The sequence below is a fragment of the Microtus ochrogaster genome, chromosome 22 (genome assembly GCF_000317375.1).
Source record: "Microtus ochrogaster isolate Prairie Vole_2 chromosome 22, MicOch1.0, whole genome shotgun sequence".
Lineage (NCBI taxonomy): Eukaryota > Metazoa > Chordata > Mammalia > Rodentia > Cricetidae > Microtus > Microtus ochrogaster.
The window spans coordinates 32,184,502-32,211,312 of NC_022023.1; the positions used below are offsets into that span (position 1 = coordinate 32,184,502).

Below are 26,811 nucleotides of genomic sequence, written 5' to 3' on the forward strand. Positions count from 1 at the left end.
ATCTATCTATCTATCTATCTATCTATCTATCTATCTATCTATCTATCTATCTATCTATCTATCAATCTATCTTATCTATCTATCTATCTATCTATCTATCTATCTATCTATCTATCTATCTATCTATCTATCTATCTATCTATCTATCATCTATCTTCTTTTGGGCTTCTCTCCTGGGAGTTCTGGTCCCCTAGTATAAGGTGCTTGGGCCCGCTTCTCCTTGGAAGGGCTGTAACTTAGCTGAACGCTGTCTTAGATTTTCTCAGCCAGTCTGTGGGTTCAGCATGAGTTTTCTTGGAAGTGGTGATTTCCTGGGTGAGGGGCAGGACACATTGCCAATCCAGAGGGGCTGCCTATGGATTTCACCTCAACTGAAAGAGCATATTCCACCCCAATCCCCTTGTTTTATTTTCTTGTGATGCTGGGGAGAGCCCAGGGTCTTGCACATGCTAGGCCAGTGCTCTGTCACTATGGTATGAACTACACAAGGTCTTCATGGCTGCTTTAGGAAGCCCTTTCTTTCCCTGTGCCCTGGGCCATGTGAGGCACACATCAGTGGTGATTTTGTTAACCCTCAGGGCAGCCAGTAAAGCAGGTGCTTTTGCTCCCCGCACTCAGGCTGGGATGGAAAACATTTTGTTAAGGAGCTCTCACGGCTTGATTTTCAACAGCAACTAGCTGTCTAAAGAGGCGGTGTGGAGGCCGCTCTTTGCCTGCAGATGTCTTTTCCTGATCGCCACGATGCGTAAACAAAGTGGCAGTCCTTGAAAAAAGAAAGATGTTACATGTGAATGTTGGCTGCTGGTTAGTGGGAGGTGAACCACAGCTGCTTCTTTAGAAAGGTGTCCTCTGAAGTGTCTCCCCCCCCCACATTTGTGTTTCCCCATTCCCTGCCTGAACTCTGTTGGTCAGTCCTGTCGACCCTGGCTGCACACCAGAATCCCTGAGGAGCTTAAAAAACATTCCCTGATTTAATGGTCCGGGAGAGACTCGGGCATGGCTGGTTTTTCCAGCCCCACCCCTAGGTTGAGATGGCTCTCATTCACTACAAGGGCTGAAAATCGTGACTGTAAACCATTTTGCAGTTTTTGGTCTAGACCGTAGACCTTGAATTCTGGCTGCTTGACTTCAAGGCTCACTGACCAGAGTGGTGTGGTGTTTTTATCTCATGACCTTGTACACAGAGGACTTAAGGAGACTCTGTCCTTCTGAGACCTTGAAGGTAGACAAGAAGGCTTTGAGGAAAGATAATACCTTGGCCTCTAGCCATCTTTTAACCTCTTTTACCAGAGACACAGCCAAAACAGCCTGTCCTGCTCTGAGACCCCTTCCCAGCTTTCCCGTGATGCTCGCTGCTTCAAGTCTGGCCCCAAGGAGTAAGAGCCGGATTGCTCAGGCATTTGTTTATGTGCTTGTCTCTCCTCTGCCTGTGGCCAGCTCTCCAATTTCTCAAGTGGACCAGGGTTAGCATAGCTCAGTGTACCTTCCTGCAAGGGGGGACATTCATGCAATCCAATTTGTCCCTGGCTCTGAATGAATGACTTAAGCAATTAAAGAGTTTATTAACCTTTTACACACATCCGTGGGATTCACATTTTTCCTAATCTGTTTTCTCAGAGATTTGGCCATCCAGCTCAAGCCTTGGATTAGAAGCACAGGTTGGGAGGAGGTCGCTGTTAGTCCTGGGGTCTCCTGAAGGACCAACTCATGGCAAAGACTGAGGCCACCTATGGGTGGGTATAGAAAAGGGAAGGCTTTCCTGGCCTCCCTTCACACGCCCTCACCTGTACCACTGTCTCCCTCCCTCCCACCATCCTGGTTGTCTGAGAGGTCTTCACATGGGGGGTGGAGCTGGAGAATTCCACAGACACATATTATTACCATACCATCTGCTGGTGGTAAGGGGCCATCATGGTGACAGCAGGCATGGGCACTCACCTGTGTGGACCAAGGAGAGGGTGAGGCCACTGAAGATAAAGGGGTAGGAGAAATAGTCAGAGGTGCTGAGTGTGTGTGTGTGTGTGTGTGTCCGTGCGTGCGCGCGCGAGCACGCATGCGCACATGTTCATGCACACATGGGATAGGGTATGCATCGCAGAGGAGAGCAGTCAGGCAATGGACTTTTACTCTCTGGTCTCTCTTTTCTCTGCTCCCCATTTCCTTTCCCTGACTGGTTACAAGGACCAGCGGGCCTGTGCCTTCGCCCAGCAGCACAAACAGTCCCAGGTCCCTGGAGACAGAGCATTTGGGGCTTAGCCTTACCCAGATAACTGAGCAGAGCTCACAGGGAGCTGGGAGACCTGTGGAGAGGCACTGAGAGGAAGCCGGTGCTGGGCAGTTCATCTGGAAGTCGGGCCAGAGGAGGGATTTCTGACTACGCCTTTCTGAGACAGGCCATTGGAGGAAGCTGAATAGCTTTCCGTTCTGGGTCTGGGGGACTTGTGGTGTTTGGGACATTGACACAGGTGACTGTGTTTCTACAGCTGTTTCCATTTGTCACAGGACAAAGGCAGAGGCTTAGCTTTTATTTCTTACACTTTTTAAAGCCAGTACTCTAATATATTAATCACATAAGATGCCATAAATGTTTTCTTCCCACCTCCTAGCCCTCCAGAGAGGGGCCCACATGCAATCTGGGGTTCCCTCTGGAGCCCTTCCATTCAGACACAGATAGGGGCATGTGGTCTTCCCGTTGTACATGTCAGGTGGCTTGTCACACACAGTTCTGTCCCTGTTCTCTCTCTGTGCCATGGAGATCTCTGTATACCAGTTTACAAGGAATTTCCTTGTTCTCGACGGCAGCACCTGCGTTTCAGTGACTGGACACACCTGCCTCTTAATTAACCTGAGTGGTGTTTTTTCAGAACCTGATTTGCACATGAGGAAACGTGTCTGATTGATGTGGTCTATCCAAATTGTCACCCACAACAGAATCTGAGCTTCTGGCTCCTCCAGCCCTGTCTGGCCCAGTGGCCTCCAGAGAATTCAAAGTCTTCTTCCGAGCGACGGTCTGAGGCTAACTACCCATTTCTACTTCATACGTCTTCGCCTGGGTTGCTTCCGTCTCTAGGTACTAAGAGCAGCCCATGCTCTGTCTCACTCCATCTCCCCCACTGGCACAGAAAGTACCAGTTGATGTCTTTTCCCAGAAGCAAAGTCAGGAAGCCTTACCTTCTTTACTAACCTCAGCCTTCCAACCCTTGGTTGCTGTGCCTGTGGCTTGGAAGCTTCATTGCTTCCCTGGCAGTGGGATGGTCAGTTTCTTTCTTTGTTCCAACAGTGGACATTGTTTGTCACCAGTTCCTTAGATGCTGCGCTCTTGGGGGGGGGCGGGGAGAACCCCTTTCTTAGGCTCTTTTTTAGCTTGATGACACACAGCTTAGCAGTGGAAGTTAGGGGAGGGAAGCAAGCTGGATGCAGGAATGGACGGACTGCTGGCCAGGCCTGAGGGACGCTGAAGTGGCAAGCCAGGAGTCCATTTCCTGTGTCTTATGGTAGAGGTTCTGTTTCTCATTGCTGCCCGGAGGGGTTTCTCTGAGTTGAGGGGCCCAAGGTAGCTGTCCCTGCGTGGGTATGTGAGCATGTGCAGCCCGACAGAACTGGGAAGAGGTACGCTGGGTGAATCTAGTGGATGCGCCACCTTGCACAAATCCTGGGGTCACCGTTTGTTCTGCTGCACGGTGTGCTGCACTTGTGGGGTAGGGGAATGACAGTAGCGAGGCTCCTTCCTATTCCTTAGCCCAGTCTCTGAAATCTGGGTAGATGAACCTTCCTCTGGGAGGGAGAGCTCTGTGAGCCGGCAGCCCTGCCTCGGACTTGTTGGGCCCGCCCACTTCCTATTGGCTCAATGTAATCCAACAGCTTCCCTTGGGAGGCCTGGGCTGAGAGTAGCCCCTCCCAAAGGGCCCCAGGGAACTAGATTCCCAGCCATCTGGGACACTTCTGTTCTGGTCTTCCCCTCTGACCCTAAAATGAAGCAAAGGAAGCTGACGACCATTGATGGTAATGGAGATCACCCCAGGACAGGCTGATGGCCAGCCAACGGGGCCTTCAAAGATTCAGCCATGGAGGGAATGACATGGACAATAAGAAAAAACAAGGGTGTCTGAAGCTCAGATGGGGTCCCAGAGAAAAGAAAAGAACTATACTATCCAACCAGAGAGGGACCTGGGGGCCTCCCTACCTCGGCTCTCTAGCTGGTGGCCTGCTAATCCCTTTGCCTTTCTGGAAACTTCCCATACCCATCTGTGAGGTTCCCTGTGGTGCAGTGTACTTCTGTGGGCTGGGGCTGAAGGCTGAGTGAGAATCCGGAGGTATTAATAGACTTTAGCTTTTTAAATTTGGCTTCATGTATATCCCCAGTCTCCACAGGGGGCGCCAGCGAGCAAGAAGGGCAACTTTATGCACACCGGCAGAGGAGAGGCACAAAGTCCTGGGGTGCAAGGAGACCGGGAATGGAAGGAACTGGAAATGACAGACCCAGGAGACTAGTTTTGCTCAAAATGCTCTGTTTATTGCTCTATCCAATGACCACGAGCGAATTATAAAAAGACACCAAATGTCTCTGTTTGCCGTGGAATAAATATTTAAAGTCAGCAATAAAAACACGTGGCTCCAAGATAACACATGTTGCCAAAGAATCATGCATGCCCTGCTCATGGGCTTTCAACACACACATGGACACAGGGAACACACGCAGAGCGACACTCAGAGAGACTTTTGGGCTTTCCCATAGTGACACAGAAAGATGTCTTACAGGTTTGGAGTTGAGTCCCCATCCTACTCTTGGAGGCCCCCCTCAGGGCCCGGCTCTTTGGGGTTCCCCACCTGCATCTCTCCTCTTCCTCTCCAGTGCCTCCCAGGCTGGTCATTGCCTCCTGAGAGTACCAAACACTCAGAAGGCATCTAGAGTAATGCCCACCCTTGCCCAGGAACCTTCCTTAGCTGGGATCTCTCTGTCAACCATCACGTGCTCCCCTGCCTGGTTTCCGAATCCTATTCCTGCCGTTTGCATTCTGATGGCAAAATATAATCTGCCTTTTCTGAGGAGCTGGCGGGGCCAGAGGCGGTTACCTCTCTGCCTCGGGGGCTGGGGGACTGAGGGGCCGGAGCTCAGTTCAGGGTTCCATTCCTGGCTGAGGGGACACAGTGTCTGGTACAGATAGCAGAGATGGATGGATAGACAGAACACATAGTGGTAGAACATTTGGAATGTGGCATTGAAACATTTTGGACCAAGTAGCGGTGGAACCATGGTTAAAACTGAGGCCCCAGGTCTGTATGGTGTGGGTCAGGCCTAGGGGCCCCAGGCCTGGCCTGGCACATTCCTCCCCTGCCCTCCCCAATTCTGCAGTATATACAGTAGAAGAGCTAGGCTGGGGGTAGGGACCAGGCCAGGACAACAGAGAGGGGAGCAGACTGAAGAAAAGGAAGAGTTGGGGGGAAGGGACGGGAGCAGACCCAGGACCCAGGCAAGGCCAGGTCTTGGGTTAGGGTGAAGGCCCAGACTCAGGCTGGGCAGTGCCCAGAGGAGCTCAGAGGAAGAGCGTGGTCACTCTGAGGACTGGTGGGACAGTTGCTTCTCATAGAGGCTCATGACGTGGTGCACAAACTGGTACTGTTCACATGTCTGGATCATGCCACCCCTGGCCAGTAGAGATGCAGTGGGCTGCGGGAGGGGTCCTCAAGCACTAGGGGTACCATCTATTCTGTAGCTTACAGAGATCAACTCTTCCCAGCCATTGCTCTCTGTCCCTTCATTTCGGGGACACACCCTGATTTCAGCTCCTGTCCTTTCTACCAGCTGCCTGGCTTCTGTCTTCCTCCAGAGAGCTGCCTGGATTCTGCTCTCTTCCATTTTTTTTCTGTTCCCCATCTGCCTTACAGACTACATCTGGTTTGTCAACTGTCCCTCAATTTATGCACACATCACACTGCCACCCTCTCCTCCCCTGACCAGTGGCTGACCTGTCCTGACGGAGTTGGCATGTGGTCTTTAGGATGTCCACGACGCCCTCACGTCGCAGCTGCTGGCAGCAGATGCTGGTGGCGATGAAGCAGCCAGTCCTCCCAATCCCTGCACTGGAGGTCGGGAGGATAGATGGGGTTAGGAGCCCAGAGATGGGGGTGGCCCTGCCCCAGTGGGTGGACAGGAAAACCCACCTGCAGTGAACGATGATTGGGGAACAATGGGGTCCCTCTTGTTGGGCTGCCTCCTCCACCTCCCGTACCAGGTGCAGGAGGGGAGGTGCTCGGTCTGGAGTCTTCTGGTCAGGCCAGGATGTGAACCAGTAATGCTTCAAGCCTCGCTCTTCAGTCCCTCTCTGCTCAGGAGGGAGAGAGAGAGAGAGAGAGGAGAGAGAGAGAGAGAGAGAGAGAGAGAGCGCTCCCGCTCCCTGCCAGATACATGTGAATGTTCCAGGACCTGATTCATCCAAAGATGGAGATGAGGGGGCAAAGAGAGGACACAAAGAGTGGAGGGATCCCAAGTCCCCACCTACCACACTGCACAATGGTACAAGACAGATCAGAGTTAGGTTAGTGTGTGTGCGTGCCTGCGTGCATATGATATTGGCCTCTAAACACTAAAATCATCCAAGAATATTGGCCTCTAAACACTAAAATCATCCCAGAAAGGCAAAGAGCATATTTATCCAGTTCATTGCTACCTGGAAGTTCCTTATTCTGACAGATGTTCCAGGTACCCGTTAGTCACATGACCCAGGCACAGGGACTCTGTTCTGCCTGCTCATCCCTTTGTCCTCATTATGCGTTGCCCATCTCTGTTCTGCTTCACCATCCCACCTCTTCCTGTCTGACTACCAAAGACCCTTAGCATCAAAATGGTCTCTCTCCAACACAAATCTGGATATATTGCATGGTGTTTAAGACCTTTAGCTGGCTGGGGCTGATGGTGCAGGCCTGTAATCCTAGCTACTTGGAAACCTGAGGCTGGAAGATCAAGGCCTGCATGATCTACAGAGCAAGTTCCACGTCAGTGTGGGAAATTTAGTGAGCCTGTCTCAGAACAAACAAGACAATAAAAAAGCGCTGGGGATATATAGCTCAGTGAAAGAGTTCTGGCCTAGTGTGAGAACCTGGGTAGCTTCCTACACCAAACCAAGAAACCCTTCACTATGGACTGACTGCCATGGTTTCCTATCCCCCAGTTTCATATGTTGAAGCCTCCTTTCTATTGTGCGGGAAGCTGACGGTGGGGCCCGTGGGGCAGGAGTGCACACCTTCAAATGTGATCCATGCCCTTAGAGACCCCAGAGAGCTTCCTCACTCCATCATCCTTTCTGCTGCACACACGGGTGCTTGCACACACACTGCTCCTTCTGCACGCTAGGGAAGCTTTCCCACTTATTCACCCCTGGCCATGCCTCCCCAACCCTCCAAGACCCCATATAGCACTTCTGGGAGGCACCCTCAGAACATTCTGTATGGCAGGGTGTCTTTCTGCATCCGTGCCGATCACTAGGTGGTATTTGCCATCTTATAGGTGCTCCTTGAACCAAGAGCCCAGAACACAGCTCTGTCCCCAGGATCCGAGTCAGAGCTACACCCAGAGCAGAGGCTTGTCAACACCGTCAAACCCCAAGATCCCCCGTTCTTCCCTAGCTGATCCCATAGCACAGAGAAGATGAGCAGCCCCACACAGCCTCTTTCTACCTGGGAGCTGGTTCCTCATGCTCTTGTGTTACATGGCTGTGACAGAGACCACAGCGCCTGCCCCTCCTTGGGGCCTTCAGTGTTTCCAATAAGTCTTGGTGTTAGATGCTCATGTGGACGCTGCCTTCTGGGGGCTCAGGCACCCTGGTATCTTGCCCGGTTTTCTGCATCCACTGGGAGACAGGGCTGCTCAGAGGGTCAAACATCAGGCCCCAAGCTCCTTTCTGTGGCTGAACCCTGTGGCTGTCAGCATCAGTGACCTTTCTAGGCTGTTTCTGAAGAGGGCGTGGGCTTCCTGGTGCCCCGCATAACTTTCCCACCTTTCTGGGTGATCACAGGGGACTCCACTTTCTGCAAACACATATCTCATCGCTTTTCCAAACCAGAACCTTCTAATACCCCAAAGGAGCAGTCTCTCCTCTTCTGCTTGTTCTGGGAGAAGCGCAACTTTTGGGTGGGAGGACGCCTCCCGCCAGTCTTCTGGGCTGCTCTGTGTTGCTCACACTTTGCATGTTTTCCTTTCCCCTGCCATTTCCTGTAAGCATGATTGTGTGTCCTAAAGCAGCAAGGAGTGCCTGCCCTCTGGTGGTAGACACACTGGGTGCATCAGACTAGAAGTCAGAATCCCAACGAAAGCAACGTTAGTGGCACTCAAAGTCATAAAGAACCTTCTGTTACGATAAGGACAGTGCTGGAAGCTCTGGAAGCTTCCTCACTGGGTCAGTCCTGGCATTGAGAGGTTGTGGAGAAGAGCTAGAATGGTCATGAGCAGCAGGGCCCAGGAGGAGCCAGATGGTCCATGAAGATAAGGTTTGGGAAATGCCGCTGAGGCTCCATCTTAACACTAGTGCCCACGTCTATTTACCCTGCTTACCAGTAAACCCTGGGTGTGACCTAGGCCTATGCATCACCTATGGTAGGTCTTTGAGTACTTTCTTCAGTTGGTGGTCCCAGCTAAGCCTCCCAGTCAGCCCTGTCTGACCCCAGGCCTCACCCTGAGGGAGATGAGTCGCAGCCGATAGTCCTCAGTGTGGATGACTTTCTGCACAGTGATCTCCACGCCGTCGTGGATGACCTGCTCTTCCGGCCAGTACTCCGTGCACTTCTGCAAGGACCAAGATCAGCCTGTGTTACTCCCGTATTCTCTTCCCACATCCCCTCCTGCTCTGCTGGGGCCAACAGACGGGAACACAAGGACAGCAGGTTTGGTTGTTAGAGGGTTGTATTAAAATCTTGGCTTTATAACCCATGACCTACTCATTTCTGAGCCTCAGTTTCCCCATTTGTAAGATGAAAATGGTACCCCTTTATAGGACTTTCTATGTGTGTAGAGGCCAGAGTTTAGCATCAAGTGTTGTTCCCCATGTGCAGTCCACCTTGGCGTTCAGGACAGAGTCTCTCATCGGCCTGCAACTCATCAAGACAGGTTGGCCAGTGAGCCCTAGATCTTCCCATCTAGCTTCATAGCACTGGTGGTACTGATGCATATACCATGCTTGGATTAATTTACATGGGTGCAGAGTTCAAACTCAAGTCCTCAACTGAGCTCTTTCCCCAGCCTCCCTCTGAAGGCTATTTTATGGGGGTTCAATTAAAAAAGTTGTTCATTATCAGTTTTCACATCTCTGGCAGACTGGGAGACAGCAAAGTATCTTGGTGGAAAGCATGGCCACTGGATGGGGAGGGAGAAGCCAGCTCCAGGCTCTGCTTTGCTCTGTGTGGCCCTGAATGTAAATCTTAATCCTCACCATCTTCCACTTCCTTAAGTTAAGTGCACACCAGGATCACAACATCCTCATAAAAATTAATATGCAAACGAGATGCTTCATGTGGGGCTGAAAGCAGGGGGCACTGAGCAACGGCGCAGGGTCCCTACCTCGTTCATCTCCTCGATGTTGGTGATCATGACAATGATGGGTGTGTGCTCCTGCCACACCATGCGCCAGAAGTCGGCCACTGTGCTGACGATGGGTCCCTGTGTGGCGATGTACACTTTCTCCTTCCCACTGTAGCCCTGCAGCCAGCCAAGTCCAGCCTGTCAGGTCAGGGTAGGAGGCAGCACTCCCGGGGCCCCATCCCATACTTAGGCTCCTCTTGGGGACAAGTCTGGAGGATAGATTCCACCAGCTCAGGCCTCTCCTTTAGTGGAAGGCTCTTGGGATGGAGCTACGTACCCGGATGTAGTTGGCATTGATGTAGGAACTCAGAGGATCGTTAGGATCGTTAGGGTCTGGTGAAGTCAGACACACCCTGCTGTGAGGATCTGGGGTGGGAGACAGGTGAAGCTGTGAGCTGGACCTTCTGGTACAGGGTGCAACTTCTCTGTTCTTCTCCACAGCACCCACATTTCCTCGGGGGTCATGGCCAGTATGTGCTCTCACGGTGCAGGGGTGCCATTGTGAGTCATTACCATCAGGTATAACCAAACCAATACCATCAGTCATAACCAAAAGAGTTACCGGGGGCTGGCGTGACGGCTCAGAGGGTATAGCCACTTGCTGCCAAGCCTGACAGCGTGAGTTGGATCCCCAGGATCCATATGCTGGAGGGGAGAACTGAATCTCACACATCGTCCTCAGACCTCCACAAGTGTGCCCCATACATACTTATATATTAATATTAAAAGCGAGTCGATGGGAAAAAGTAGAGCCCCTGGTCCTAGAAGCAGCACGTGCAACAGCTTATGGCAGACGCTAACTAACAGGGAGTTGCGGTTATCACGAGTTTCCAGCAGACAGTAGGAATGGAGAAGAACCTAGGGGTGATGGGTATAAGCCTCTCATCTCCACCCCTTTGCCAGCCCCCGTCTCTCCTGGGTCATGGCAGGTGATACGGGGGTGGACAGCTCTTGTAGAGAGGGCATAGAAGTAGTGCAGGGGAGGGGTAAGAGCAGGTGGGAGAGGCTTCTGCATGGCCAGAAGAAGAGAGAACTCGAGCAGGTAGTTCTGTCTGGACCTCCTGGCTTTGCTTATCCATGTTAGGTGCTGGAAGGACAGACGTGGGTGCTGCCTTCTCTGGCCAGATATCAGAGCTTGGCGATCAGGGAGTCACTGTGGTGGTGCTAATGATTGCATTCTACAGCCCCCGGTTTGGGCTGGCCCTGTAATGTGCTTGTGAGACGAGCCTCTGAGATCAACAAGATGTGTGTGGTTACTGCTACAAAAGAGGGCAGGAAGACAAGGGGGTGCGTGGCCTAAGAGCTCTGGACTGGAGGGACAGAGGGGACTGTGATCGGGCTAGGGTGGCTGCGTTTCACAGACAATGTGGGACTTTTCAGGGGTTAGAGAACCAGGAGGAAAAACAGGGAACACTGTCTGACCAGGTACACAGGCTATGGCTTAGCTTGGCGGGAGGATGGGAGCTGGAGAGGAAGCATCACATGCTTCGAGGGGGTGACGTTGACTACATTTAGGGAAGAAGGGGACATGATAAGGTTTCTGTTGTGCTCCATTATGAGAGGGGGCAGGGAGGATAAAAAGTACAAGTCAGGATATGTCTGCCACAGTCTGGAGAGAAGTGTCAAGGTCACAGGCTGCCCTCTCTGGCACCTCGCCCAGGGACAATTATGCCAGTGTACTGTATGTCAGTGGTGCTCATTAGAGCTAGGCAATATGGAAGTCATTTGGTAGTAAGGATGGAAGGGAGGGGTCTGGATCTGAGAGGGTCATTCACTCATTCATTCAAGAAGGTCCAGACCGTCTCCCAGTTGCTCCACACTCTTTTGGAGTTTGAGGCTGTGCTGAGCGGCACAGCTATTGTGCTCACCCACAGAACTGTTGCTTTTGCTTGACGCCAAGCTCTGTGTGCAGAATCCAAATTTTCATTCCCTGGGATGGGGCTCAGGAAATGTGTACAATCAATGATAGAACAAATCTCAGGGTGTCCCCCCGATCCCAGAGGCTGCTTCTGCTGAGCCTCTATGACCTTTGTCCCTCCAGTCCAAGACTCTTACAGTTCAAGGTCAGCTCTGCCTGACTGTATAATATTCTATGCTGGGTTTGGGGGTCTGGAGGTTCAGGGCATGGTTGGGGGAGCTGGGAGCCTGTCAACAGCCCAGCAGGACCACAGGGACTCTGGTTGACTCCAGCGGCCATTCTAAGGAGCCAGCAAAACCCTAGGTTCTGGGGTACCTGGGCCTGTGCCTGCAGGAAGGACAGGAGCAGGGAGAGTAAGTTGAGAGAAGAGGTGAGCAGCCCAGCTAAGGCATCCTGGCCTTAAATGGTGCTTTGTTTAAACGTAACTACCTAGAGACTGTGTAACCATAGCAACCACAAGTCGATATTTTAAAAGTTAAAAATAAGTCATGACATCTTCCATGCTGCCGGAGATGCTGATGGCAAACTGCTTTTTAAGGGCTCGCTACTCCACAAACTGGCTGGAGTAGGTTTTTGGGGATTCACTTTCAACAAGTCACCCCCTCCTCCCGAGCTAGCCCCCAGAGGGCCTTGATCAAAGCTACCTGAAGATGATACCATGGGATGGAATGGGAACAGTGGGTCTCCAAAGGAGACGAACCCTGCCCAGGCCTTACAGAGGGCTCTCTGTGTAGCCTCACTTGGACATGCCTCATGATAGGCAGATCACTACAGGATAAAGGTACCTCATTCCCTGTGGGAGGGGCTCTGCCTGCTGGAGGACTGACAGCCAGGTCATACAGAACACAGGCAGACGAAAAAGCCTGATTCTGGGGTCACAGAAGCCCAGGTTTAGAGACCAGATTTTTTTTTTTTTTTTACTAGCTGTGTGGCTGTGGACAAACACTTACCTTCTCTGAGCCTTTAATGTTTTCTTCTCAAAATACACCCACCCAGAAGAGAAAGGCCATGCAAATACTTCAGTCACTGCTCATTACCTCAGAGCTACCTTTTCTCTCTGGGTTTCTCCAGAGTTCAATGTCACTAGCCAGGAAGGGCAGGGGCCAGGGCTAGAGAAGGAGCCAGTTCAGTCTCTGCTCTCCATCCCTTCTCTCTCCGGATTGGCCTGGTCTCCATACCCCCTACTGTGATGACTGCCCACCATCCCTAGAGGCCCGGCTCCGGATTTAGGTCTTCCCAGATGACCGGACCCAAGCTCCTCTCCACCCTGGGGCAGCAGGTACTCACTGGGGAGGATGGTTCTGTACCGATTCTTCCGCACCAGTCCTGGGATGTCATACTCCTTTGGATCCACGAAGTTCATGGGGATTTCCTACATGAGGAAGACAGGGGTCTGTAAGTAGCTTCAGGCTGGTCTTCCCAAAAGTCCATATTCAGCTCCACCTGCCAGTGCAGGGGCTGTCTTGAGGTCATGCATTCATTCGACGAACATTTACTACTGAGTGAGTGCACACACACATTTGTAACAGTTACTGGCATTTGCCAAGGGCATAAACTAAATAGCACAGCGATAGTCCGTTGAGGGCCAGCTTGGTTTAAGACAGACATTTAATGAAAGGCCAAGTGAAAATGAACAAGACAAAGTGACCCTGCCAATCGCCCCCTCCCTCCCTGTTTTCTGTCCAACAGCCAGTCAGGTAGCTCTGGGGACGCGCGTTCCTGCTGTGGGCATCCTCACCTTGGACTTTTGTTTGTGATGCTCACTTTTTGGAAAGACTTGATCCACCCTCCTCTCCTCCACACATCCTGTCTATCCAAAGTCACTTCCTTTAAGATTGCCCAGTAAAAAGGGAACCCACTTCTCATCCCTTAAGGCCCTTTGTGCCTTCGAATGAGTTCCATGTCCGATGGGCACCTCTTCAGATCTGGCTTCCCTTCATCTGCAATTGGGTCTGCGTCTTCTCTTGTTCTATTCCCCATGTCTCCCTTATGCTGGAGGTTGGACCTAGAGCCTTGTGCATGCCTGACAAGTACCCTCCCACTGAACTAAAATTCCAACTTTTCCCACCCACTTTTAAATTCTGAGGCGGTCTCAGCTGGTTGCTCACTAACCCTATATGGCCCAGGCGGGCCCTGAACTTGTGTTCTTCCTGACTCGGCTTTCTTTGTTTTCCCACTCTGTTATGCCTCCGTCCCTCCTCTGCCTAGGCTCAGGTCTGCGTTCATGGTGCTACGCTTGCTGAGAGTACTAGTTTCAGCTCTGCACATCCAAATTGGCTCTAACTCTCAAGTTCACCTTAGCGCCATTCCCCCACCCATGGCCTCTGGGATATCTCCCCAATGATGCCTCCCGATGCCTTCCCTGCTAATCAGGCTGCACACTTTAGCACCTGGTCTTACTACTCACTCTTTCTGGATATACTAGATGGTCTTTGCCCAGTGTAGATGATGATATCATCTAGGGCTCTTGTGAGAATCAAAAGAAACAATAATAATAATAATAATAAAAAAACCCCCACCACACACATGTGCAGAACTGCCCATGGAGTGGGTGAGCAGGTTGTGTTCCTTTCTCCCTGGCAAAAATCTATAGTATCTGATGAGCAGGAAGGGACGTGGAAGGCTGTTTTCATGGGAAGAGGATGATGGTGGGAACTGGGTGGTGGAGGAAGGCTGACTACAGGGAGGTGGGAATGATGGGAGGAAGGTACCAGTCACCTGACCCAGAAATGAACAGTTTCTGCTGGTATGTGTGTGTGTGTGGGGGGGAACATGAAGAAGGCTGGGGTCCACCACTTTGGGCTTTCTGCAGGTGGAGACAAGCTCTGGAGATCTTGGAGCACTGAGCCCAAGCAGCAGTGTGTGTGCTACCTGACTGGTGAGTTCGATGGAAGAGTGGACTGGTGAGCATCAGGTCCCCCCTTCCCCCTCTGTTTTTTTTAATATTAACTATGGGTGCAGACCCATGGGGCAAGGCCAAGACCCCCCTGGCAGTGGAGTCTGCTATTTCTGAGGACCATTATCAAAAGTCTAACACTGCCGAAGTCTCACTTCAGACTTACCTTGTGCTGACAATACAGGCCACACGTGCTCATGGCTGAGCTCTTATGTGGCTAAACACTCCGGTCAGGAGATCAGGACTGTTACTTGTCAGAGGTTGGGAAAGGACTAAGCCCTAGCCTAAGCTTGAAACCTGGGAAGAAAAGGGGGGACCCAGGAGCATGGGGATAAACATCCTTGATGATATCAGGCAGAGGAGGGCAGGAAGACAGGAGAATGAGTAGGCGAGGCTTTCTTTTCCCTGGGGGTTGACCCAGATTTGTGTATGCTACTAGGCACGTGTTCTACCACTGAACTACACCACCAGGAGGAGGCTGCTTTCTGTGGCTTCCAGAGCCCAGTTCCAGTTCTTCCAACAGATAAAGAATCTGCCTGCCTGATGTACGGTATTGTCCTCCTTAACTCCTTCAAAGATCCTGCCATTTGTGACTTTCCAGATGAGGATATCAAGTCTCAGAGGCTAAGAGCTTGCCCAGGGTGCTTGGAGAGATGACAACGGGATGCTAGTCTATTCCATGCATGAATCTGTATACTCTGTGGTACTGACTGGCTGCATGGTGGGCCCTAGGAGTGCTAAGGTGGCTGGCCACTTCAAGGAACTCACAAAGAATTCTGCCTGCAGCAAGAATGGGTCCAGAGCCTTTTCGTGTAGCTCCTCTGCCTGGAGGATGCGGGAGGCACTGAGCAGGTACTCATGGGCTGACTCCTCCCGGGGGGACACCAGGTAGCCAAATCCCTCCTCATTGCAGCCAGGGGTACACATGTCCAGGGTCAGGGAGACATTGGAGCCCCTCCTGCAAGGGTTCACAGAAGAAGATACCAGCCTTAGGCATGAAAGAAAGAAGGTGGCTAGAGGAGAGTAGGGTGGGCTTCAGGAAGAGGGATGTGACAAGAACCTGTTCTAAGGAGCACATGGCTCTGCCCACACACCTGTCCGCTGCTTCCCACAGTGGGGCAGAGGCCCCAGTTCTGAAAGTTCAACCCAAGCAATCCCTAATGGCCCTCCCCTGGACTCTGCTGAGGGAGGAGGCCCACAGGGAGACACGTGCTAAGGTGAACCTCAAGCTCGAGAGCCCAGCTTCAGAACCCAGCATCACAGTTCTAGAACGAGGCTGTCATGGTATTCAGTGCGTTTCAGTGGAAAGGCCAGGGCCCTTTGCATCCAGGGAAGGAGGGAGCTCAAAGGCAGCCAGTAGCAGCCCACCCATATAGCTAGCTGCACTGGGCCAGCTCCATCATGCCCGGTGTCTAAAACCTTGGGACAGCAGGGATCCTCATCACACAGAAAGGGTCACTGAGTTTTAGGAGGATACTAGCATTGTTCAGGCTTTTACTATGAGAAAGTGGCAGAACCAAAAAAAGATCGTCTAAGTTTTCTGAGTTCCCGTCTAGTATATTCTACGACATCCTGTGGGTAATTCAAACCATGTGTGAGCTGGCTTACCCAGCCTTAAATGCAGGATGCCACTACCTCTCAAAACTTGCTCATGGAATCCTATGGGGGTACTTACAGGAAGTAGAGGTTTTGGGAAATGCTACCTACTGTCCCTTTGTCAAATTACAAGGAACACAGTCAAGTTAAAGGCTCCAACAAGCTCTGTATCTGACTTCCTCGATCCAAGAAGAATATGGGTGTGCTCATGTGCATGCCTGCACATGCCTGTGTGTGCATGGGAAGGAACTGCACTTTTGGGCATTCATCTTGAAGTACCCCAATCAATATGCATTACTGTGAAAGCACATGATTACACATGCTAAGCTATGAGGCAAACCCTGCACTCTAACCTAGGAGCTAGGTATCTGCCTTCCTAACAGGAGCTGAGAATTTGTGATCCCCAGCCCACCCATCCCCTGCCCCTCCCACCTCTCCTGCAGACCCATGGACTTGACAGTCAACGAGGTGGGATCAGTCTCGGGCTTGATGTCCATCACACAGTCAAACACAGGGGTCTCGGGCACCGCGTCCAGGTCCAGGAAGTCATCTTCTACCTTCTCCTCCATCCACTCCGAGTAGGTGAAGGAGGGCTGGCGGCTCACGGATTGGCGCCTGTCCTCTGGGGGGAGCGGGGCAGGTGGCTCTGGGGGTACCTTGAGGAGGTGCCACACCTGGTTGGAAGCATACAGCATCATGGACCTGGGCTCATGCTTGCTGCCTGCTGGGCGCATGGGTTACTCTGTGGGATTGGGCTGTCTGATGCTACAAGGTCTAGAGTAACCACATTCTCCTGGCTCTTAGATGTCAGGCTCTACCCACACTGTACCTTCTCTGTCCCCAGTTTCTAGTGGACTTAATTCTTCTGGGTGGGGCTTGGGGGTTCTTCCTGCCTCAGCCCTTTTTCTTATCCCCAATAACTTCTAGGAAGGAACTTCTTGCTTTAAGTAGGCATACTGCTGAAGGAGGAAGCCTGTTTTTGTCCAATTCAAAACCAGGTTAGCCTGTCTGGGGGTCAGGTGCATCCAGTGGGAAGCGAGGCTTTGGAAGGGGGTAGGACTGCCCTGAGGCTCAGGACAAGGAGGTACCTTACCAGGGTGGTGATGATGACCAGGCCCACAGTTAGAGAGGCTAGCAGCAGACTTGAGATCCCCCAGGTCCCAGAACCTAGCCAGGCCTGGGGAACATCAGACAAACTAGTCAGTGCCCTGAGGGGTTGGGAGAGGTCATGGTCTTGTCTATTTCAAAAGAAAATGCATCCTGGGTCTGAGTGGGATGCACGCAGATGGCTTTTGGGTTCTTGAACCCAGAGATGCCCCAGCCAGATGTTGTGAGGGAGGGATGGGAAGCCCAAGCTTATCCCCACTTTATCCCACTGTCCTAGGGGTCCCCAGAGTTTACTCACCACAGGTCCCAAATGGTTCAACAGGGTGAGCGAGGAGGAGATGAGGTCTGTGGTATTCTGCAGCCAGGAGTGGCCATGGCCACTGAGCCAGAGCACCCCACAGGCGAGCTGGGGCAGTCAGGGGAGCAGACTGAGCGCACAGTTGCGGCTCTTTGCCCCTATATTGCCCTGCAGAGCTCACCTTCAGCCCCAGCCTGGGCCCCCAGCAAGCTCCCGAGCCTCTCAGACTGGGCAGCGGAAGGAAGGGCCATGTACCCAGGGGAGGCAACAGCACTCTTCGGGAGAAAAGCTAATCATAGGTGACTGAGCCCTTCCCACAGGAGACCCCAGAGGCACACACAGAAGAGAGGTCTTCCAGGAAGGCCTCCTTAGGTGAGAAGTCTTCAGGGGGAACCCATAGGAGCAGGAGCTCAGGGACTGGGAATCCTGTCTTCTTAGTTAGGGGATAAGGGTTGACAGGACCCAAGGAGCTTCGTTCCTGAGACTGTAGCTCAGAACTCCAGCCTTCCCCTCACTCCAGTCAGAAGACTTGGAGTAACTGAGGGACACCAGAAAGACCCTCGTCCCTCAGCTTCCCCAGGCAGCCATCTAAGGAAGAAGTAGAAGGATGTCCCTCAACCCACCCTCTCTTCAGGCCCTAGTGAGGCCAGTGACATCCTTACCAGGAACTGAGAGGCAGCGAACAGGCACAGGCTGCTTCTGACAGTGAGGGAGTGGCTCCCGGAGTCTTGAGGTGGCAGCTTCTGAGCTGGCTCAGAGGGCGGTGAGGGTGGCGGGGGTGGTGGCATCTCCCTCTGCTTGCTGGGGAGCCCTTCAGCCTCGTCCAGTGGTTCCATCTCTACCTGCTGGGGGAGACCTGCGGAGGATGGGACAGGAGGGGTTGGTAACTCTGGGCTGTCTGAGCACAGAACTGCCAGCTAGCCTCTGGAGGTCTGCACCTTCTCTTGCTGCCGTGGCTTCCTCTCAATCCCGGCTCAGGCAGCGAGGCTCCACTTCCAGCAGTCACCCTCGATTAGCAAAGCAAAATTCACCTACCTTCGTCAGAAAGAGCTACGTGTGGGTGGACAAATTATTTCTCTTTTATTTCTGCAGTAAGGGAGTTAAGATGGCAGGGGGGTTTTCAGAGTTAATACCGTTGTATTTACGCAGCTCCATTCTTTTCCATTTCTTAAGGAAACAAAAACAACTACCTCAAACTCAATTAAAAAAGCTAGGGGGAATAAAAAAGAATAAGGCATAAGCAGGCCATGACCCTGAGCAACCCGCCCACGCCTGCTCTCCAGAGTTTTGTCTTTTGTAATAAGTGCCCCAAGTGGGGCTGGAAGACTGAACCCTGGGTGATTATGGCTATGCATATTCCCCACTGTGAGACCCCCCCCCCACAAACTGGGAAAGGAAAGTCGGGGCCGTGTGGAAGAAAATTTTGGTGATAAGAATAGATATTGGCTATCTTTGGTGGTGAAGAATAGATATCGGGTTCAGCTCTAATATGACTGCAGTTGTCATGGCCTAGGGCACTTGTTCTTTGAACCTCAGTTTCCCCATCTGAGAGATGGGGGTTGGGTTCAATATTAGCCTTTCCCTCTTAAGAAAATGATTATTTTTAATTTTGCATAGTTGGACATGTCTGAATGTGGGTGCATATATGTGAGTGCAGATACCCAACGAAGCCAGAGGCATGGGATCCCCTGGAGCTAGAGTTACAGAGGGTTGTGAGCTGCCTGACAGGGGTGCTGGGAACTAAACCCGAGTCCTCTGCGAGAGTAGCAAGTGCTCAGAGCCCTCGTTCCATCCCCCAGTCTTTCTCTAAAAGAAGCATCATTTATCGAGAGTGTACGTGTGAGTGCGTTGGTCAAAGGCTAACTTTCGAGGCAGAGTCTCTCTTGTTTTGCTTGCTGTGCTGCAGGTATTGCCAGCTGGTTCTTCTGTTTCTTTCTCCCATCTCTCCTTAGAAATGCTGGCATTACATATGCAAGACACCACGTTCAGTTTTTCTCTGTGGGTTCAGGCTGTCAGGCTTGCAAAGTCATCCATCCTTTGGCCCCATTTTCTTTTTCTTTCTTTCCTGATTTTTTTTTTTTTTTTGAGGCAGGGTATCATGAAACCTCAGATTCACTATGTAGCTGAGGATGATCTTGATCTTGACCTCCCAATTCCCACCCCCACCTCTGGAGTGTTGTGATTACAGATGTGCATCACCATACTTAGCTTGTGTGGTGCTGGGGATCAAGCCCAGGGCTGGGTGCAAGCAACACAATGCTTTACCAATCAAGTTACATCTTCAGCCCACCCCTGGTTTTCTAACTGAGCTTTCCAGAGCCCCTGCATCCTGTGTGTTACTGTCTCCGAGTGCCTCTGCTTGGGTCCCAGTCCTGATCCCATTGTGACGATTCTGAGTTTCACCTCTAACTTGCTGGCTTAGATCTGAGCCTCGTGATATGGTGTGGGAGATTTCCACCCAAACTTAGCTCAGTATACCGCCAAGAAGAAAGAGCCTGACAAAATGGATGTGTATACATCACTATGCCTGGGGCTGTGGACTTGCTATTTGGTTGGGTGACAGTAGAAGCAGGTGGAGCCAACACAGCTGTGCACATGGTCAGTCATTCACTCGACATTTACTGAGCGTCTCACCAGACTTAGATCAGCCAGGCTATGCAAGAACCTGGAGAAGCCTTGTTAAAAATCGCGGGCCCCTTGCTGACCGCTGTGAACCCGGATGGTTTCCCCATGTGGATACTGTGTTTTAGCCACACCCCCTGTAGCTTCCCAAGTGAGGTGATGCTGTACTTTGCCTATCATTCCCTCTACCTACAACACTCTGTGCCCCTGCCTCTGTATATGTCACCAAGGAAACCCCTATTCATCTGCAGTTACCAAAGAAATGTCACTGGAATGAGATTCTGCCCCATTACCCATGCCACTCCTTCATACTACCATCCACAGCAAGATACCTTGGCACAGCTCTGCTCTGAATGCTGACACATATTAATTCACCGATCACTCACAGGATCCCTAGGAAGTCAGCACAGCCATCACTCCCTCCAATTTACAAAGGGGAGATGAGGGACAGAGTGCTAAGAGGTCGTCCCCCCTCCCCAAGTGGCCTACTCTTCAAGTGGGTTCTCTCAGAGGCAGTCTCATGGGACTCTGGATATACAACAGTCACTAAGGTTTGCAGAACGTCACTGTCTCTGTTCACCTACAAGTCCCTGAAAGCAGCATGGTATCAGTATTCTAGCAAGCAACACATGTTTGCTGGTTTGTAGGATTTGATACATATTGACTGGCTGAGCGCCTGATGAGCAGCGATACTATTTTGCCCTGTTCCTTTTGTTTGTGTGTGTGCTTGAGACAAGTGTAGCTCTGGCTGACCCTGAACTCAGAGATCAGTCTGTCTCTGCCTCTCAAGTGCTGGGATTAAAGGCATGCGCCACCCTGCCTGGTACCTACTCCTTCTCCTCTTCTTTTATTCAGTGGGGGCTAGGGGGCGTGATATATACTTTGCAAAGACGCTATGAAGGCTTCAGATATGACAGATAAAACACTGTATGATTCCTGACACTTTACAGGCACCTGATATAATTCTTGCTCTGGAATGAAGGGCTTCTAGCTTCATGGGAAATACCAGCACAAATGAATGTGCACAGAACAAATGTGCACAGAAGAAATGAATGTGCAAGATGGAAGGAGGAGGGCAGGTCATCATGATGGGCACAGCTAGTGAGCACTAAGTTCAGCTTGATGCTGGGTGAAAGGAAAAGCTGCTGCTAGAAGCTGGACTGTGTGGGAAGCCGATTTCCACCCTGTGTGTGTGTGTGTTCTCAGGGGCAAGGCCCCCATGTACACATTGACAGGTGATGTCATGTAAGGATGGCAGAGGGGTGCAGGCCAGGCCCCTGGCTCTTCTGCCTCAGTTTAAGCCGCAGATCTGGAATCCCCTTTTCTCTTCCCTGGGCGTTTCCCTATGCATACACACGGGGGACCTGAGCTGGAATTTTGTTCTTGCCTGTTTGTAACCTCAGAGGGCAATTCAATAGGTTATCTATGGAGTTCACACAGATTGGGTTTTTGCTGCTTTCTTTTTAAAAATTATGGGTTTTCTCTAACCTACACTATGGATTATCTGAAATCATTTGATACTGAATGTTTTTTCCCTCCCAAAGTTGTGAATCAAATTTGTGCTTCGGGAAGATGGGTGACATTTATCTTGTGGCTTTGCCCTCAGGGTTACATGTGCTCCAGTCTGAGAAGCATGAAACCTGCCTGCGATATGGTGTCATGCAACCATTATATTATATTGTGAGTCTGTAGATGAATATTTAATGGCATGGAAAGAACGTTTGGAAATTTCGAGTGTAAAAGGCTAGGCTATGACACAGTATGATCTTATTGGCTTTAAAATTTGAGACAAATATAAATGTGTTTAGGAGAAGATGGTGCACGGTGGAGACAAAGGGGGGTGGTAGTGCCAGCGAGTCGGTGGTGCAGGGCTCTGATACACAGGGGATGTTTCATAGACGTGCCTGCTAAGTAGAAATCAAGCAAGCCAGGTGTTAACAGTAGCTTTTACTTATTTATTGAGAAAGGGTACCTCTGTGTAACCCTGCTGGCCTAGAACTCTGTAAGTAGACTAGGCTGGTCTTGAACTCATAGAGATTCATTTGCCTCTGCCTCCTAAGTACTTAGATCAAAGCTGTGTGCCACCATGTCAGTCATGGGGTGGGGGGAGGGATGGTGGGAGGAGAGGTGATTTTATTTATACATCTTAAATTTTCTGAAAAAATATACATACACACATACACGTGTATATTCACTATATATGTATGTTTGATATATATTTTTGCAGCAATAAAGATATTCTTTTTGTTGTTGTTGATTTTTTTCAAGACAGTGTTTCTCTGTAGCTTTGGAGCCTGTCCTAGAACTAGCTCTTGTAGACCAGGCTGGCCTCGAACTCACAGAGATCCGCCTGCCTCTGCCTCCCGAGTGCTGGGATTAAAGGCATGCGCCACTACCACCTGGCTTCTAAAGATATTCTTTAAAAGAGATAAAAGCTCTGAGTTCAGATGTTATGAGTCCTAGTTGATACTCTCAAGTTTCAGGCCCTGACTCCACCTGTCCCACTCAGAGGGTATGAGGCAGAGGTCGTCAGTGCACACAGCTCTGTGAGAGCTGCCCAGTGTAGCAGCCGCTCAGAAGGCAAGCCAGCCCCTCTGAGAACCTATGCTCATTACATCTGCACACAGGAGATGGCAGACTAATTGCATGTATGTGGTGTGGGCGAGGGGGCACCACAGACTGATGGCGCCCTGAATCAATGTCTCAGAGACAAACGTGGAAACTTTGCACACATTTTTTTTTTCTTGAGATGGGTCCCATGTATTACAGGCTGGCTGCAAACTTACCATGTGGCTGAGGATAAACTTGAACTTCTAATTCTCTTGCTTCTACCTCTCACGTGCTGGGATGGTAGACATGCACCATGGCACCTGATTTTACATGGCGACGGGGATCATGCCCAAGGCTTTGTGCAGTCTAGGTAGGCATTCTGCGAACTGAGCTATATAGCTCTAGCCCAATTCTCTGCATTTAAAGAAAAAAAAATCTCTGGGGTTCTGATGAAGCAAATGAGGAAATTCACTAGGCGCCAGGAAGATATACATCTTTCAGAGCTGAGTTATTTAAAACCATTTTTTTTTTTTTTTGGCCAGCTAGATGACTCGGTGGGTCAATGTCTTTGTCACACAACCTGGTGACCTGAGTTTGATCCCTGGAACCCACATAAAGGTGGAAGGAGAGAATCAATTTGATGGAGATGTGCTCCGGTCTTCATGTGTGTCATGGCATGTGTGACCCTCCCTCCCCATCTCTCTCTCTCTCTCTCTCTCTCTCTCTCTCTCTCTCTCTCTCTCTCTCATACACACCTCACACACACACACACACACACACACACACACACACACACACACACACACACACACACACACGATAGTTCTGATAATATGACAATTAAAAAGAACTGGGGACCAGAAAGATGGCTCAGTGACTAAGAGCACTCATGACTCTTTCAGAGGACCAGAGTCCAGTTCCCAGCACCTACATTAAGAGGCTCACAGCTGTAATTATTCAGTCACCCATAAGGCTGCACTTCCCGGTCGCCTGTCATCAGCGTGTGACATAGTCACATCTTCCCCCTGTGCGCATGTGCTAGGCGGCCTTTAAAAGCTGGATGTGCCATCTTTGCTCTCTCTCTGTATACCATCCCCAGGCCTGTGTGCACTTTCCCTTCTAATAAACTCCTAAGCGGGTTTGTTCATCTCTTGTGTTCTCTTCTTGCTTGCGCCAGATCATTTCAGCAACTACCTATAATTCTAGCCGCAGAGGATCTGATATCTACTTTTGGCCTCTGCAAGCAACACACAAATGAATGTTAATACACACACATAAAATAAAAAATAAAATCGAATCCTGGGCAGTAGCAGCACTCAGGAGGCAGAAGCAGGTGGATCTCTGTGAGTTCGAGGCCAGCCTGATGGTCTATAAGGCAAATTCCAGGATAATCAGACTTGTTACACAGAGACACCTATATCAAAAAATTAAAACCAAAACCAAAACCAAAACAAAACAAAAACCCCAGAAACTTTTTACAATTAAAGAGTTGTTTTGTGGGAGTTGGAGTGATGGCTCAGTGGTTAAGAGCAGTGGCTGCTTCTCTAGAGGACCCAGGTTCAATCTCCAGCACTCACATGGCAGCTCACAACTGTCCAGTTGGATCCAGTTCCAAGGATCCACTGCACCAGACATGCATGTGGTGCATATATTTGTGCATGCAGGCAAAATACCCATATGCATAAAATAAAATAAAATAAGTAAATCTTAAAAAAGCATTTCCTAGTCAGAAATTGGACATTTTTAAAATCAGGTTAGATACACTGCCAAACACACACCGTACTACACATATAATCTGGAGGGGGTTCCATGACCTCCAATTAAGAAGCCCTGATCTCCAATAGGGATCCCTGATAGGAAGTGGTAGAAATCACAGATATGGAGAACTGTGCTGGGATCACATCCCTGATGTTGGCGTCTGCTCACTTGCATGTGAACCCAGCGCACACTTATTTACCACCAAGTACGTGACAAGGACGGGGATCACAGGATTTGCTTCCCTGTCATGCAGTAAGGATCTGCATGTACCTACTTTGCCAAGCACTGGGCCAGGTTCTAGGAATTTAGCAGTAAAGAAGCAGTCCAGCTGGTGAAGGTGCCAGAGCCCTGGCCCATTATCCTCTTGTCCTTCTTCTAGAGATGATGCTACTTCTTCTTCTTCTTTTGTAGACCAGGCTGACCTTGAACTCACAGAGACCCGCCTGCCTCTGCCACCCGCTTGCTGGGATTAAGGGCGTGCACCACCACTGCCCGGCTAATGATGTCACTTCTTATTGTCCTGCCCTCCCTTTCAGTCACTCCCATGCTCTGAGAAAGGACATCGCCTCATAGGGCTGCTAGATGTGCAGTTCCTAGAGTAGCTGCATTGGCCCCTATGGCAGGCGTCATCATGAACCCCATTTGTCGGTGAGAGGCAGAGGTGCTTGCGTCAAGGGTTAGCTCTTCAGTAGTTCCCAGTAAGGTAGCTGCTTTGCCACATGGAACCCCCCATGCAGAGGTTGCTTGCTTACAGGCGGTTTCCTGGGAGGCTCTTGATAGGCTTCCCTCTTGAGTTGGGTGAAAGGGATTTTTTTTTTCCAGGTAGGGAAATGTAGGCTTTGAGAACCCAAGTATCGTTCCCAAGTAAATGCAGACCTGAGATTTAAACCCTGGGCTTCCTGACACCAACGGATGGTTTCTTTTTGCCGTATGACTTCTTAAGAAAGGGTCGCTGCAGCACAGGCAGAGAGCCTGGAGACTGAAGAAGGAGGGGTCCTGGGCTGATGGTGCAGCTTCTGCACCTGACATCTGGCAGATGGATCCTGGGATGCTGAGTGGTGTTGAGGAAGGGGAAGAGGGACTGAGAGGCAGAATCAGTAACCCCGGCCAAAGCTTCCCGGGTAAAATGTGGAGGCAAATGGCCTTCGGATGCCATCCAGGGCATGCAAGGACAGGCTTATCCCTCTGTTGTACCCCAGCTCTCAAACCACACCATTAAGCCTTGCAGTTCCTCTGCCCAGGGGCTGGTTGGAGCTCCAGAACCACGGAGGCTCCCTGGTGACTCATCCGCCTGCTCTCAGCCTCAGCCCTCAGCCCACCATAACTGGAGCTGAAGCCTGGCTTAGCCTGCTCCTGATTATGAGAGGAGGGAGACGACTCCATTCAGCTTTTCTTCCTTCTCAGAGTGGCCAAGAGTGACCTCCCGGCCAAGCCTGCCAGCCACTGACCATGCCTGCCTGACCACGGCCTTCCAAAGCCATTGAATATCAGAACCTGAGAATCTGAGGCAGGGATATTTAGCTCAGCCTGATGATTTCTTTGAAAAGGCTGAGGGAGCTGGGCAGTGGTGGCGCACGCCTTTGATCCTTGCACTCGGGAAGCAGAGGCAGGTGGATCTCTGTGAGTTTGAGGCCGGCCTGGTCTACGGAGTGAGTTCCAGGACAGGCTCCAAAGCCACAGAGAAACCCTGTTTCGAAAAACAAAAACAAAACAACCAAAAAAGGCCGAGGGAAAACTTGGGGACATGCCTTGCCCAAGCTCGCAGAGCATAGGGGTTGGCTGCTGTCCCAAGCATTATGAGCAAACAGAGTCCCCCTCCACCCTCAAGATAGCATCTCCTATAGTCCAAGCTGGCCAAGGACGGTCTGCAACTCTTGACCTCCCTGCCTCCACTTCCTGAATGCTGGGACTGCAGATAGAGCACCAAGCTGAACTTCTGGATAAAGACTGTTTACCACACACCGGTGCAGCTCCAGAGCTTTATGAGTATTGACTCTCAACCCTCCTAACAACCCGGGAAATAGAGTCACTCATGTGTGTGTGTGTGCACGCATGCAATGCATGCATGTGTGGGAGTGTGCGTTCATGAGTGCATGTGTGCATGTGTGTGTGCATGTGTGTGTATGCACTCATGTATCACAGTGCAGGCCAGCAGGGTTCTAGGAGCACCACGGATCCTGGTGAAAAAAAAATTTGGCCCCTCTCTGCAAAGGCAATGGGCAGCAGATGTAGCTTTGTGGGGATGTGTATTGGCTCCCCACCACACCACTGCCCCATCAGTCCTGCTAGCCAGGGCACACCAAGACAAAGAGAGTCACAGAAGGTGCAGCAGGATGAGAGAAAGAGCCTGGGGAAGAAGACGTCTATCCTGGATGGTAAGCTGGCTGACGGTGGGACCTGCATCTGTGTGTGCACTGCGTGCAGAGGCCAGAAGTCGACTCTGGTGTCCCTCAGGCACTCACTGCCGACTTTATTTTTGGACATTTAGACTAGAC

General features: G+C 50.9%; 1 protein-coding gene across 4 annotated transcripts in view; it reads right to left on the reverse strand.

Moving 5' to 3' along the window:
• Positions 1-4,497: 4,497 nt before the first annotated feature.
• Ptpn5 (protein tyrosine phosphatase, non-receptor type 5) overlaps positions 4,498-26,811 on the reverse strand; it is a 62,025-nt gene continuing 39,711 nt past the window's right edge. For all 4 annotated transcript variants that reach the window (XM_026784276.1, XM_026784277.1, XM_013350261.2 and 1 more), the window contains 12 exons: positions 18,049-18,242; positions 17,387-17,494; positions 17,075-17,158; positions 16,414-16,655; positions 15,154-15,343; positions 12,777-12,861; positions 9,849-9,937; positions 9,551-9,688; positions 8,669-8,779; positions 6,163-6,323; positions 5,968-6,081; positions 4,498-5,645 (listed from right to left, as the gene is read on the reverse strand). In XM_026784276.1, coding sequence (XP_026640077.1) covers positions 5,552-5,645; positions 5,968-6,081; positions 6,163-6,323; positions 8,669-8,779; positions 9,551-9,688; positions 9,849-9,937; positions 12,777-12,861; positions 15,154-15,343; positions 16,414-16,655; positions 17,075-17,158; positions 17,387-17,494; positions 18,049-18,242 — 1,610 coding nt within the window. In that variant the 3' untranslated portion in view covers positions 4,498-5,551. The remainder of the gene's footprint in view (positions 5,646-5,967; positions 6,082-6,162; positions 6,324-8,668; positions 8,780-9,550; positions 9,689-9,848; positions 9,938-12,776; positions 12,862-15,153; positions 15,344-16,413; positions 16,656-17,074; positions 17,159-17,386; positions 17,495-18,048; positions 18,243-26,811) is intronic.